At 40.5% G+C, this 15,134-nt stretch overlaps 1 protein-coding gene across 1 annotated transcript in view; it reads left to right on the forward strand.

Annotated features, from left to right (window-relative positions):
- Positions 1 to 2,356: 2,356 nt before the first annotated feature.
- Positions 2,357 to 15,134, forward strand: part of SLFN13 (schlafen family member 13) — a 21,880-nt gene continuing 9,102 nt past the window's right edge. Inside the window, 4 exon segments of the mRNA XM_006891054.1 lie at positions 2,357 to 2,628; positions 2,738 to 2,769; positions 2,772 to 3,431; positions 7,793 to 7,912. Of these exon segments, the coding sequence (XP_006891116.1) occupies positions 2,357 to 2,628; positions 2,738 to 2,769; positions 2,772 to 3,431; positions 7,793 to 7,912 (1,084 nt within the window).

Raw genomic sequence — 15,134 nt, forward strand, 5'->3', positions numbered from 1 at the left:
ATGCCCAAGCTTATTGCTCTTTATCAATTTGGAGAGATCCTTAACAGTACATTTTCCCAATGCAAAATGTCTTTTGATTTTTGACTGCTGTTTCCATGGGTGTTGATTGTAGATTCAAGTGGGGGGGGGAAATCTTTGACAATTTTATTCTCTTTTCCATCAATCATGATGTTGCCTATAGGTCCAGTGATGAGAATTTTTGGTTTTTTGAGGATTTGTAATCCATACTGTTATCTCTGATTTTCTGCAGTGTTTCAAGTCCTCTTCACTGGCGTGCAGTGTTGTGTCATCTGCATAACTCAAGTTGTTGGTGAGTCTTCTTCCAATCTTGATACCACATCTTTTTTTCAAATAGACCAGCTTCTTGAATAATCTGCTCAGCATTGAATAGATATAGAGAAAAGATACAGCCCTGACAAACACCTTTCTTAGAATCTTACCTTGAGTCTATCTCACTTGAATTCAAAAGTCACCTTAAGAATAGATTTGGTGCATTGAATATCAGTGCATGGATCAAAGACCAAATTAGTTGTAGGATGACATCACTGTGGAATTTTGATAATTGAATTTGCATGCAGCTAACCCTTCAATATTTTGCCACAGAGGCCTCTGGGTTGAGAGACATAACTTATTATGGAGTGGCACCCAGGCACCATAGCAGTGTCCTGTGTTTCAAATCCTTCCCCAAGCAGTTGGTTTGTTCAAAGTAGTTCAGCTTTTGGTCATGAATGATTTTTCTGTGCATGCTACAATAAACTGGTTGCAACTTCTCAGGATGAAAACAGAATGTGGAGAAAGTATGTGAACATAGACACTTGTCAGTACAAAAGAAAAGAAAAATACTATTATGTTGGTAGGTGGAGGGAGGGAATGAAGGAAATGGGAAGAATATGGCAGGGACCTGAAAAGACAGGGTAATGATGAGAAAGGTCCAATGGTGATTAAATTTATAAAACATAATGCATGGGAATGATTGTATGAAACACAATATGAGTGAAAAATAGTGTGAAACACAATGTATATGAACTTTGTAAACAAACTAGTTTAATTTTTAGAAAAAAAATACCATTATTCTTGTCTTGTGCCTTACTTAACCTTAAAAAGGCAGCCCATGGACTCTATTCTACCTTAGAACCAACTTGTATTCACAAGAATTCTTCTAACCTTTACTTGCTGCATGTACAGCTTTTAAATCGTTAAAAAGGCTTCAAGTCTTTTCTTGCCATGAATAAAATGTCTCATTTTATTAACCCCATTTTTGTCTCCCGTATACAGTAAGTTCTAGAGAGAAAGACTGTTCTAGCCTTGCTCACTAGTCTATTGTTTTCTCTAAGCACACATTTTCGTCTTAAATGAACTCACTAATTGTGTATGAAGAGCAATTCTTTTTTTTTCTATTCATTCATTGTTGCACCCTTCTCCCTGCCTCCCCCCTCCCCCCCAGTACATTCTTCGCTTTGAAAAGTAAAAGAAAAACTCCCTCATTGTTTTACAATCCCTCTTCCCCCTCACTCTGCACCAGGTCCACCCCACTATGCAGACTTTATTCTGTACTCCTGTCATTACAATAATACATAATCACATCTCTCTTTTAAATAGTTTTCTCCCTTATCTATTTCAATGCAGTAAATATTATTTATCCTATCTTTCTCAGTCTCCCCCTAATTGTCAGTCTTGTTTTACAACAGTGGCACTATGCAGTATTTGTCCTTTTTGTGACTGAGATATTTCACTCAGCATTATGTTCTCCAGAGTCACCCATTTTGAATAATATTGCATGAGTTCCTTGTTTTTCAATGCAGTGTATTACTCCATTATGTGAATATACCACAGCTTCTTTATCCATTAGTTTGTTGATGGTCACTTAGGTTGTTTCCAACTCCTTGCTATTGTGAACAAAGCCACAACATGTGTGTGCATGGTCTCTTTGGGGTATATTCCCAGTTCTGGAATTGCTGGATCAAATGGTATCTCTATTTGCAACTTTTTGAGAAAGTGCCACACTGCCTTCCACAGTGGTTGCACCATCTTACACTCCCACCAACAGTGAATAAGGGTTCCAGTTTCTCCACAGCCTCGCCAGCATTTGTTGCTTGCTGTTCTGTTAAATTTTGCCACTCCTACTGGGCTGAGATGATATCTCATATTTGTTTTGATTTGCATCTCACTTAGAGCTAGGAATTTTGAACATTTCTTTATGTGCTTGTTGGCCATCTGAATGTCTTCTTTGATGAAGTGTCAGTTCATATCCAGTGCCCATTTTTCAATTGGATTGTTTACCTTTGTCTTGTTGTGGTGGCAAAGAGCAACTCTTAACTGAAACAAATGTTCCAATTCTTTCAGGAACAGGATCAGCATGGAAACAAATTGTTGCTCTCTGATAATGGAATCATCTCACCCAGACCTGGTCATCAATGTAGGAGAAGTGACTTTGGGTGAAGAGAACAGAAAGACCCTACAGAAGACACAGGGGAAGAAAATTCAGAAAGAGAGAGAGAAAATTGCACAGGCTGCGTGCGCTTTATTAAACTCAGGAGGAGGAGTGATTCAGATGCAAATGGCAAACAAGGAAGATCGTCTACTGGAGATGGGACTGGATTTAGAAGAAGCTCTGAGAGATCTCATTAAGTCTTTAGACTTGGAGGCCTTTTTCGAGACTAAGCAACAAGGAAGATGTTTTTCCATTTTTGTCAAGTCCTGGAACAGTGACCTTTCCCTGGAAGATGGTCCCACCAAGCCCCGGATTTGCAGCCTGTATACTTCACTGTACCAGAAATCTGGCACCTCGGTGTTTCAGATTAAATCAACAGAAGCATTCCATTTCCTGAAAGTCAAGAAAAGAGGTGCAAGTGATCTGATTGATGAAGGCTTTCCGCATAGTAAAATTCACAAGGTTGTGCCTCAGAACATTCGTCATCCGGATCTTGCTGAACAGGTGTTCCAAAGTGATGAGCTTGAATATGAAACCATCCTACCCTTTCCTGAGTCTCAGAACATAGAATTTAAAGAGTTCTCTACAAAAAACATAGAAAAGTACATAAAAAGTACAATCCCGAAGTATGTCTCTGCATTTGCAAACAGTAAGGGAGGATATCTTTTCATTGGTGTGCATGATACAAGTAAGAAAGTCTTGGGATGTAGAATAGAAAATGTTGACCGGGACTCTTTGAAACGTGTAATGAAAGAAACCATTTCCAAGCTGCCTGTTGTTCATTTCTGCTCTTCAGCTGCTCCACAGATGTATGCCGAGTCCAAAGTCATAGATGTGCTGAACATGAACGAGTTGTATAGTTATCTCTGTGTAATAAAAGTGAAGCCATTCTGTTGTGCAGTGTTCTCAGAAGCTCCAAGTTCATGGATGATAAAGGATGGGCAAGTGTGCAGCCTGACACCTGAGGAATGGATAGACAGAATGATGGACACAGACCATGGTAAGAGGGAGAAAGCTCTTCCTTTTCACTCTTTTTTACATCTACACATCTTTCTTTTTTTAATTTATATACATGGTGTTTTGCATAGTCTCTTTCCTACTCCTTCACATGCTCCCATCTTCTGCTCTCCTAGTGATTTCTCACCTTCCCCTTTTTCTGCTCCTCTTCTTCTCTGCCCATTTTGAACTGTCATACATGCCTTGTTAGGTTATCCTCCTATTTTCATAATTGTTGTTGTTGTTGTTGTGTGCCATTGAGTCAGAACTGACTTACAGCTGGTTTTCCGAGGGAGTTAATTGCACTGGCGAAGATTGCTCATGTCTTCTCCCATAGAACAGCTGGTGGCCTCAAACTGTGTGCTTTGGGATTGCAGCTCAGCTCCTTGCCACGAGTCCTTTTGTAACTGAGTTATTTCACACTCACTACACTTCCTTCTTTATTCTCTGTAATGCTGAGTTCCTCACATCTACTGAAATGCACTTTTTTGACATTTTCATGTTTTTCATATATGATATCAATTAAGTAAAAAAAGCCCAAACCGGATACATTGTGAATGATTACATCCCACAAAGAAGTAAAGGAATAATTTAGAATTAATGGCTTCTTTGGTTAGTTATTTATTATTTAAAATTCTGTGATTGGGAATCCTTGTGACATAGTGTATTGGGCTACTAACTGAAATGTCAGTAGTTCAAATATACGAACTGCTGTTCTCCGGAGAAAGATGGGCAGACCAAATGGAGGGGTTGCTAAGAGTTAGAATAAAGTCAATGGCACTAATTGGATTCTAATTGGAACTTGCTAGAACATCATAGTAACAGTCATCTGTGTTTTAGTTAGCATGAGAGCACCTCAAGGAGACAAAACCAGTACTGTTGAGATGAACTGTTGAGGTTAGTGGAGGTATGTGTGCAGTGGTATAGAATACATAGTTGTTGTTGTTGTTGTTGTTATGTGCTGTCGAGTCGCTTGCGACTCATAGCAACCCTATGTACAACAGCCCTAAACTTGCTCTGTCCTGTGCCAATCGCACTGTCTCTGACAACTCCCATCCCAATTATCCCAGTCACTGAATCAATCCACCTCATAGAGGGCCTTCCTCTCCTGCGCTGTCCATCCACCCTCCCAAGCATGATGACCCTCTCTAAGGCCCGGTCTCTCCTCACAACATGTCCAAAGTATGTTAGACGGAGCCTCAGAATCCTTGCCTCCAAGGAGCCACCCGGTTTAACCCTTTCCAGGACGAATCTGTTTGTTTTCCTAGCAGTCCATGGTATTCTCAATACTCTTCTCCAGCACCACAGCTCAAAGGCATCAATTTTCCTTCTATCCTCCTTGATCATTGTCCAACTCTCTGATGCATAACAAGTGATTGCGAAGACCATGGCCTGTATCAGACGCACCTTAGTCTCCAGAGAGACACCAGTGCTCTTCAGTACTTTGGAGAGGTCCCTAACAGCAGACTTTCCCATGGCAATGCGCCTTTTAATTTCCTGGCTCCTGGTGCTAAGACTGTTGACTGTGGAGCCAAGCAAACTAAAGCTGTGTACAATCTCAATCTCTTCACCATCCATCCTGATGCTGCCAATTGGTCCAGTGGTGAGAATCTTTGTCTTCTTGACATTGAGCCTCAATCCATATTGTAGGCTGCAGTCCTTGACCCTCTGCAGGTGCTTCAGGTCTTCTTCAGTTTCAGCAAGCAGGGTTGTGTCATCTGCATAACACAGATTGTTGATAAATCGTCCACCAATCTTGACCCCACATTTCTCCTCATAGAGCCCAGCCTTCCAGATAATCTGTTTTGCATATAGGTTGAAAAGGTATGGAGATAGGATGCATCCTTGGCTACGCCCTTTCCAATTTTGAGCCATGCAGTGTTACCCTGCTCTGTTCTGACGACTGCCTCCTGGTCCAAGTATAAGTTTCGCATTAGAATGATCAAGTGTTCTGTGATTCCCATTCTTCTCAGAGTCAGCCATAGTTTGTTATGATCTACACAGTCAAATGCCTTTGCATAATCAATGAAACACAGATAGACATTCCTCTGGTATTCCCTACTTTCAGCCAAGATCCATCTAACATCAGCTATAATATCCCTAGTACCACAACCCCTTCTAAACCCAGCCTGGACTTCTGGTAGTTCTCTGTTGATGTGCTGTTCCAGTCGTCTTTGGATAATCTTCAGTAAAATCGTGCTTGCATGTGAAATCAGTGAGATTGTTCTGTAGTTTCCACATTCTGTTGGGTCACCTTTCTTTGGGATAGGAATAAATATCTATCTCTTCCAGTCAGTTGACCAAGTGGTTGTTCTCCAGATTTCTTGGCACAACTTGGTGAGCACGTCCAGGGCAGCATCTGTTAACTGAAATATGTCAATTGGTATACCATCTATTCCTGGAGCCTTATTTTTTGCCATTTCCTTCAAAGCAGCCTGAACTTCTTCTTTCATCACCATAGGCTCTTGCTCATATGTTGTTTCATGAAATTCTTCTGTGTCTTCCAATTCCTTTCGAAACAAAAGGAAGAACACATAGTAGAATTTAAAAAATATATTTTCCCCCTTAATTTTCCATTAACTTGGCATAATCAAGAGGGATAAAGTGTCGAATGGGCATTCCAGAACACTTGATTGTTCTAACGTGAAAACTATACTTGGACCAGGAGGCAGTCTTCAGAACAGAGCAAGGAAACCCTGCATGGTTCAAAATTGGGAAGAGTGTACGCCAGGGATGTATCTTCATACCTTTTCAGTCTATGTGCAGAACAGATTATCTGGGAAGCTGGGCTCTATGAGGAGAAATGTGGCATCAGGATTGGAGGAAGACTCATCAACAATCTGCGTTACGCAGATGACACAACCCTGCTTACTGAAACAGAGGAGGACCTGAAGGGCTTGCTGCAGAAGGTCAGGGACCGCAGCCTCAGTATGGATTGAGGCCCAATATCAAGAAAACAGAGATTCTCACCACTGGGCCAACTGGCAATATCAGCATGGATGGTGAAGAGATTGAGATTGTTAACAGCTTTAGTTTGCTTGGCACCAGGAGCCAGGAAATTAAAAGACATATTGCAATGGGAAATTGCAATTAGAGACATCGCTAAAGTACTGAAGAGCAATGATGTCAATCTGGAGACTAAGGCATGCCTGATACAGGCCATGGTCTTTGTAGTCATTTGCTGTGCATCAGAGAGCAGAGCAATGACTAGGGATGATTAAAGAATTAATGCCTTTGAGCTGTGGTGCTGGAGAAGAGTATTGAATATACCATGGACTGCTAAAAGAATGAACAGGTTTGTCCTAGACAGGGTGAAGTCAGGCTGCTCCTTGGAGGCAAGGATTCTGAAGCTTCGTCTGACATACTTTGTACATGTTTCAAGGAGGGACCAGTCCTTGGAGAGAGATGTCATGCTTGGGAGGGTGGAGTCCGTACAGGAGAGGAAGATTCTCGATGAGATGGATTGATTCAGTGACAGGTAATGGGGGTAGGTGTGTTGGTGAGAATAAGATTGGCAAGGGATAGAGCAGAGGTTAGGGCTATTGTATACAGGGTCGCTATGAGTCGCAGGTGACTCGACGGTACATAACAACAAATTACAGTATTAACCACACACTTGATTAATAGAAATGTATTCCCTTACAATTTAGGAGTCAAGTAGTCCAAATTCAGGGTACCAGTTCTAGAGGAAGAGTTTCTCTGTGTATCTGCAAGTTTGACTAGTTTCCCAGCACAGGCTGAATTCAAAGGATGTGCTCTGCTTTAAGCTCTTTTCAGAGGCTCCCCCTTCTCTGCTGGCTTTTCTTTCCTTTAATCTGTTATGAGAAAGAAGGAAATATAGACCACACCACTGGAAAACTGCATTTACATCCCATCAGGGTTGATGATGGGATTAAGGACTTTCAATATGGATTTGCATCTCAACATCAGGAAAGCAAAGATCCTCACCACTGGGCCAATAGGCAGTATCCACGATAGATAGATAGATAACAGATTGAGGTTGTTAACAATTTCATCTTGCTCGATCCACAAATCATCTCATTTGCATAATATATTGACCAGTCCCTGCAAGGTTCTTACCAATCACAAAGCAAGTTGCAGCCTAGACAGCCAAAAAGTATCAAACCATCCTTGTTTACTGCAGACCTAGGAAATGTTAATCAACCTTGAAAAAAGTAACAACTCTGGGGTAGAAAATTGTGGCAAAGATAAATTTCAGACTTGCCGATGGGGAAACCTCTCAAGGTGTTTTTCTAAAACATCAAGGTTAAAAAGGTCAAGTAAACTCATTTCACCAGATTCTGAGGGCTATTTCATTAGTGATGGAATGAAATCTTGAGAGCTAACATGAATTTTCTCTTTCAGAGTTGGCTGAAGATTTTGAATCTCAACTAAGTCTATCTGAGAGGCCCCCGCTTTGCAGACCAGTGTATTCCAAGAAAGGTCTAGAACATAAGACAACCCTGCAACAACGTTTATTTCCAGGTACCAACTTCTCATTTTTACATTAGGATAAAGGGAAGTTAATACTTACTCATTCATGTTGGGTTGTAACTAACTCATAACTGACACTCCATTGAGTTTCCAAGACTCTAAATTGCACAGGAAGAGAGTGTCAATCCTTCTTCCTTGTAGCTATTGTGGATTCCAGTTTCCAAGAGTGCAGCCTTAGTTTGGTAGCACAAGTCCATACAGACTTTGGCATCAGAGTTCCTTTAAGTTATTGCATTTGGTTAGGGGGCAAAATCTATAAAATTCTATGTTCTGAAAACCCAAGATTATGAAGTAACAGTATTAATAGATCTCTTAGAAATTAGTTCCCTTAGAAATCTTCTAGTTAGACAGGTGATTATCTGAAATACCTTAGGAGGTAGTTTAAAATGCATGTGTCAGACCCCTCCAAGAACTTATAGATGTGTAGCTTCCAGGAATGGAGTCCAGATATGAACATTTTAATAAGCTTCCCAAGTGATTCTGATGTTCTGGGTTTGGAAATAATTACTGTATTACAACTGCAGGAAAAGCATTAAGTCAGGGAGTACAATGGGATCATTATACAGCTCTGGTCAACTTTCCAAGGATGGAGGAATTATATCTGTAAAAACAATACTGTTTTCCATCTGGCTCAAATATAAAAACAAAAGCCCAAGGAGAGGGAGGACATAAGTATGGCCACCAGCATCTATTGAGACTTGAGAAGGAAAATATCACAGGTGGCTTTCTGGGGACCTTGCCAGCTCCCCATGGGCTTTGACTGCTAAGGCAGAAAAAGTTGCTCCCAACCAGCTGCAGGAGAGGACAGATACAGCCACTAGTACTTACTGAGACTTGGGGTTGGGAAGGGGAGTGTCCCTAGTAGCACTTCTTGGATTTTTGCCCACTCCTGGGGGAAAACTGCACCCTACCATCAAGCTGCAGGACATATAAGTAGGCCAGCTCCCTATCCTTTCAAGAACAAACAGATGAGAAGCTTGCCATAGGAAACAGAGAACAGAGCTGCCCATAGATGACCAGCAGAGATCATCACCACTGGGAAACTAAATCAGGATCAACACATAGAATCTGCAATTCTTCCAATAGTATTATAAAGATAAGGAACCAACAACAACCCACACAGACACCTCAAAAATAGCCTCACATATACCAAGAACTTTGCATAATGTCAGTGAAACAGGGTGCAGGTTCAGACATTGTGATGAAACAAATGAAGCCTTCGCCTAAAAAAGTAGACAAGATTGTAGATCCTATGAATTTCCCAGAGACAGGGAGGCAGAACAAATACATCAATGTGAAGTTTAAGTAAAGAGAAACAAATTAAAAAAATTATTACAAGAAACAGGGTACAACCTACACAGTACTTGAAACAACAGAAATACATGAAAATACTGTTCGGAATATCAAGATCAATAATGCAGAACTTTTCAACATGTCAGAGGTAGGAAAAAGCAGAAGAGAAGAGATGGAAGTGAATTAGAAAAAAAGAACCTCAAGGAGAACTTACTAGAATAAAAAAATAGAGAGTAAGCAGAAGGAAAAAGAAGAAAACATTAGAATCATATGGAATGACATCAAGGGGAACAAGACATATGTGATTTGAATTCCAGAACTGGGGGAAAGAAGCAATGAGAAAATTATGGAAGATGTAGTAGAAGAAAATTTTCCACATAAAATGAGGAAACACACATTGAAGAAGCTCAGTGAATCCCAACAGACTAGACCTTAAAAAGAAATAGCAAGACATGGCATATTCAACTTCTCCAAAATCAGAGATAAAAATAAAATACTAAAAATCATGCAAGAAACAAAGAGTCACCTACAAAGGAGAACCAATGAGATTAAGCTGTGACTTCTCAGCAGAAACCATGTGAGCAAGAAGACAGTGGGATGGTATGTACAGAAAACTGTGTGTGTGGGCTCAATTGCGAGCCAATGATCTTGTACCCATAAAAGCTGTCCATTATATACAAAGGAGAAATTAGGTCATTTGCAGAAAAGCAGGAACGTAAGAAATTCACGAAAACAAGACCAACTCTACAAGAACTACTAAGGGAAGTCCAATGTATAGCAAGGGAAAGTGGATGGACCAAAGTAACCACCAACAGCAGAAAAAGGAACACAGTAAAATGGCAACAATTAAACCTGGCCTGTCAGTATTCACACTTAATATGAATGGTTTAAATGCACTAATTAAGAGAAAAAGTAGCAGAATGGATAAAAAAGCAAAAGCCCACCAATATATTGCCTATAAAAGACACATTTAAGAAAAGAGGAAGGGGAGCTCTGGTGGCCTAGTGGCAAGAAGCTGCACTGCAATCCCAGAGGAACACGGTTCGAATCCACCAGACGCTCTACCGGAGAAGGAGGTGCAATATCCTCCTGTACCAGTCAGATCTGATTTGACGGTACACGCACACAAAATTAAAAAATTTAAAAAAAGAAAAGAGGAGAAAGACTAAAAATTAAAGAGTGGGGGAAGAAATGCATCAAGTAAATGGCATCCACAAAAAAGCAAGAGTGGGGAATGGCAGCAGAGATGAAACTGCAGTGGAGATGGAACAGCAGTGAGATGCGGCAGGATGCGAGACAGCTAGAGTTTGAGTGAGAGAAGTCAAAAGCAACTGTTGGCATATACCAGGCAGCTGCTTGCTGATGTCATGCCTGCACCAGGGAGTGACACATCGGGGCGAGCAGAAAAGCTGGTATCTGAGTGAGTGTGAGCCCAGAACTCTAGTCCCATCCTCACCGGCCGGTGCCCAGAACACTGCTCCTGAAGCACACCAGGAACAACGCTGGAACATGAATGAGGTACTCTGTGGGAGGGTTCACTGCTGTTTGGCTGGATCACATGGGACCCCTTAAGCTTAATCAGCAGGGAGTGAGACAGCTGGAGCTCATTCTTGAAGGGAAAACCAAGGCTTCCTAGTTTTCTAATCAGGTATCTGCACTCCGCCTTGTGTCTCCTCACATCCAGTTCATCAACAGCCTTTAGCCCAGAGCACTTTGGGCTACCCTAACCGTGACAGTTGTCGGATAGAGGAGGCTGCTTCCACAGGCCTTTCTCTATTGAACTGAAAGAAACCCAAGAAGGGTAGGTGTCCCACCCTCTTCTAGAGCAGTGACTTCAGATCAAGAACCTGCTATCGCCTCAGATATGAAATACTCTACCACAGCAATGTTGTGTAGGAAACAGGCCTACACAAGCCCAAAGCAAGATGTCACCTAAAAAAGTGACACAGTACCAATGGATTTCCTGAAGCCAGAAAGTCTGATGAAACTTTCTGACACAATTTAAAAGAACTGTGATTGAATATTTTCAATGGGCGAAAGACAAACTTGAATTACAGGACACCATACGCAAAAACCAAGAGGAGCTTAAAAAACAACTCAAAACAATGCAGCTCAAACAAATGAGGCATTAGAGGCTCTGAAAAAAAAACGAGAAACCACAATCCAAAATATAAGAACCAGTGTTTCAGATGTTGTCAACATGATGGAGGGTCACACGAACAGGGTTGAAGAGATGGAACACAGAATCAGTGAAATAGAAGATAGAATTGTCACCACTGTTCTGCTAGAACAAAAAGCAGAACCAAAAAGTAAAGAAAAAGAAAACCTAAGAATAATGTGGGACACCATCAAGGAAAATAACATGTGTATAATTGGAATTCCAGAACAGGAAGAAGCAAGTAAAGGCACCAAAAAAGCTGTGGAAGAATTATTAGAAAAAAACTTTCCAGGCATAATGAAAAATAAGAGAATATATTTTAAAAAAACTGAGAGAGCACCATATAGAATAGACCTCATCATAGTAAAATTTCCCAGAACCAAAGATAAGGAAAGAATTGTGAAAGCAGCAAGGGAGAAACAAAGAGTAACCTATAATGGAGAGCAAATAAGATTAAGTGTCGATTTCTTAGCAGAAACCATGCAAGCAATCTTTTCTTTTACTTTTCCAAGAGGGTAATGTCTGGTGGGGGGGAGCCTTGGGAGGGGACAAATCTACAATGAATGAATGGAAATCCAAAGCCTCTGTAAATTTTCACTGAAATTAATAACACATTTAAATTAAAAAAAGAAGAATTAAGTTAGAGTAAGGATGGCAATGGAACCACCTTACCTCTGTAACTTGATTTGTGCCACTATTAGAACCTCTACTCAGAATATTAGTGCTTTTCAATGTTTGACTCATGCACTTTTAACTTGTTAGTTAAATTTGTATCTTCTAGGCTGCAACACTTCCATGATACATCTTCAAGGATATGAACACGTACAGCTAAGCACAATTGATAACAGTGCATCTTAATTCCAAAATCAATCTCCATAATAGTCTATGTGTTTCCTACTGCCAAGGGGGCCCTTTAGAGTAGTGAGAGAAGACATTCACCCTGAAACCCACAGCGTCCCTTTTCAGCAGGAAGTAGCTAAGAGACTACGCCATCCCATTTTCCTTATGAATCAGGGTGAAGTCTCTCTCAGGGAGGAGTGATAGGGAATGGCAAAGGACACACTGACAAAGGAGATTAATCAGAAGTGGCTTTGGCAATTGGACAATTAAAACAGACATGGGGGGGGAAGAAGAACGAACTGGGGATGAGGGTGGAGAAAACAGTGCAACAATGAATGAATGAAAACCCAAAATCTCTGTAAATGTTCATTAAAACTAATAAAATTTAATAAAAAAAGAAACCATGTAAGCAAGAAAACAATGGAATGACATACATCGAACACTCAAAGAACACATCTGTCTACCAAGAATATTATACCCAGCAAAATTGTCCATCAAATGTAAAGGAGAGATCAAGATATTCCCAGAAAAACAGAACCTAAGGGAGTTTGTAAAAACAAGACCAGAATTGCAGGAAACTCTGAGAGAGGTCCATCTAATGGAGGTGCCACAGAAAGCAGGATGGACCAAAGTAACTAGTAACAAAACCAAAAAGAACAAAGTGATAGCAACAAAACCTAGCCTCTCATTAATCACATTGAATGTAAATGTTTTAAATGCACCACTGAAGAGAAAAAGAGTAGCAGATTGGATAAAAAATACTCCAAAATTCACCAATATGCTGTCTACAAGAGACATACCTGAAAAATGAAAATGAAGAAAGACTAAAAATAAAAGGGTGGGGGAAAATACCAAGCAAATGGCAACCAGAAAAAAAGCAGGATTGGTGATATTAATTTCTGATAAAATAGATTTCAATGCAAGAACCATCATAAAGGACAAGGAAGGTCACTACATAATGATTAAGGGGTCAGTAGAACAAGAAGATATAACAATAATAAATATCTATGAAAGACCTGCAAAATATATAAAACAAATATTAATAAAGCTTAAAAAGGAAATAAACAACACTACCATAGTAGTTGAAGACTTTAATACACCACTCTCAAAAAAAGATAGAATTTCCAGAAAGAAATTCAACAAAGATGCTAAAGAATTAAACCACACACTAAACAAACTCGATCTCATAGATATATTTATAGGCTAATGCACCCCAAAAAAGCACAGTATACCTTCTTCTCCAACCTGCATGGACATTCTCCAGAATAGATGACATTTTAGGACACAAAACAAGTGTCAATAAATTCAAAAGCATAGAAATAATGCAAAGCACCTTCTCAGACCACAATGCTACAAAATTAGAAATTAATAATGAGAATGAAAAAACCATACATTTGGAAGCTGAACAACACTTTGCTTGAACATGAATGGGTACTAGAAGACTCTTGATGAATCTTCCACCAATCCTGATGCCACACTTCTCCTCACAGAGCCCAGACTCCCAGATAATCTGTTCTGCATATAAGTTTAAAAGGTATAGAGATAGGACACATCCCTAGTGTACATCCTTCCCAATTTTGAACCATGCAGTGATTCCTTGCTTTGTTCTGATGACTGCCTCCTGATCCAAGTAGGTTTCACGTTAGGATGATCAAGTGTTCTGGGATTCCCATTCTTCTCAGAGTCAGCCACAGTTTGTTGTGATCAACACAGTCAAACGCCATTGCATAATCAATGAACCACAGATAGACATTCCTCTGGTACTCCCTGCTTTCAGCCACGATCCATCAAACATAAGCTACAATATCCCTAGTAATCAGAGAGATGCAAATCAAAACAATAAAGATGTCATCTCACTGCATTGGCAGTAGCAAACTTTAACAGGGTGGCAAGCAAATACATGTTGGAGAGGATGCGGAGAGATTGAAACTCTAATGCACTGCTGTTGGGACTATAAAATGTTATAACCACTGTGAGAAACATTTTGGCATTCTCTCAGAAAGCTGCGTAGAAATCCCATAAGATGCAGCTATTCCACTGCTAAGAATATACCCCAAGGAAATCAGAACTGAGACACAGTGAAAAAGCAGACAAAAGAAAATCACTAGGATAGCAGAGGTTAGTGGGCAGAATAGTCTTTCCAATTACATGCTATGCATTAGAAAGTTGGACATTGACTAGAGATGATAGAAAGAGAATTGATGCCTTTGAGCTGTGGTGCTGGAGAAGAGTGTTGAATATACCATGGACTGCTAGAACACACAGGTTTATCCTGGAGAGGGTGAAGCTGGGCTGCTCTTTTGAGGCAAGGATTCTGAAGCTTCGTCTGACATACTTTGGACATGTTGCAAGGAGGGACTGATCCTTGGAGAAGGACATCATGTTTGGGAGAGTAGAGAGACAGCACAGGAGAGGAAGATCCTCAATGAGATGGATTGATTCTGTGAGTGGAGGGGTCGGAATGAGTGTGTTTGAGACAGCGAGGTTGGCACAGGATAGAATGGCGTTTAGGGCTGTTATACGTAGGGTCGTTATGAGTCGCAAGCAACTCAATGGCACATAAAAACAACAACAGTAGTGGGCAGATTCGGGTGGAGTGGAGGGAGCTGAAGTAATAGGGAAGATTCATTGAGAACTTGAAAAGACAAGGTGTTAATAGGCATTTTTTTGTGGTGTGTCTAGTCAGAATTGACCCATAGCTGACCCTTCAGTGGTTTTCAGAGGCAGTTAATCATATGGAAAGAGTTTGCTCATCCTTCTCCTGAGGAGCAGCTGGCACATTCAAACTACATGCCTTTGTGATTGCAGTGCAGCTTCTTACTAGGTCACCAGAGACACACAATGTACATGAATGAAACATAATGTATGTTTGTTGTTGTTGTTATGTGCCTTCAAGTCGCTTGCGACTCATAGCGACCCTAT

The sequence above is a fragment of the Elephantulus edwardii genome, unplaced genomic scaffold (genome assembly GCF_000299155.1).
Source record: "Elephantulus edwardii isolate Elephantulus edwardi_28Jun2011 unplaced genomic scaffold, EleEdw1.0 scaffold00094, whole genome shotgun sequence".
NCBI lineage: Eukaryota > Metazoa > Chordata > Mammalia > Macroscelidea > Macroscelididae > Elephantulus > Elephantulus edwardii.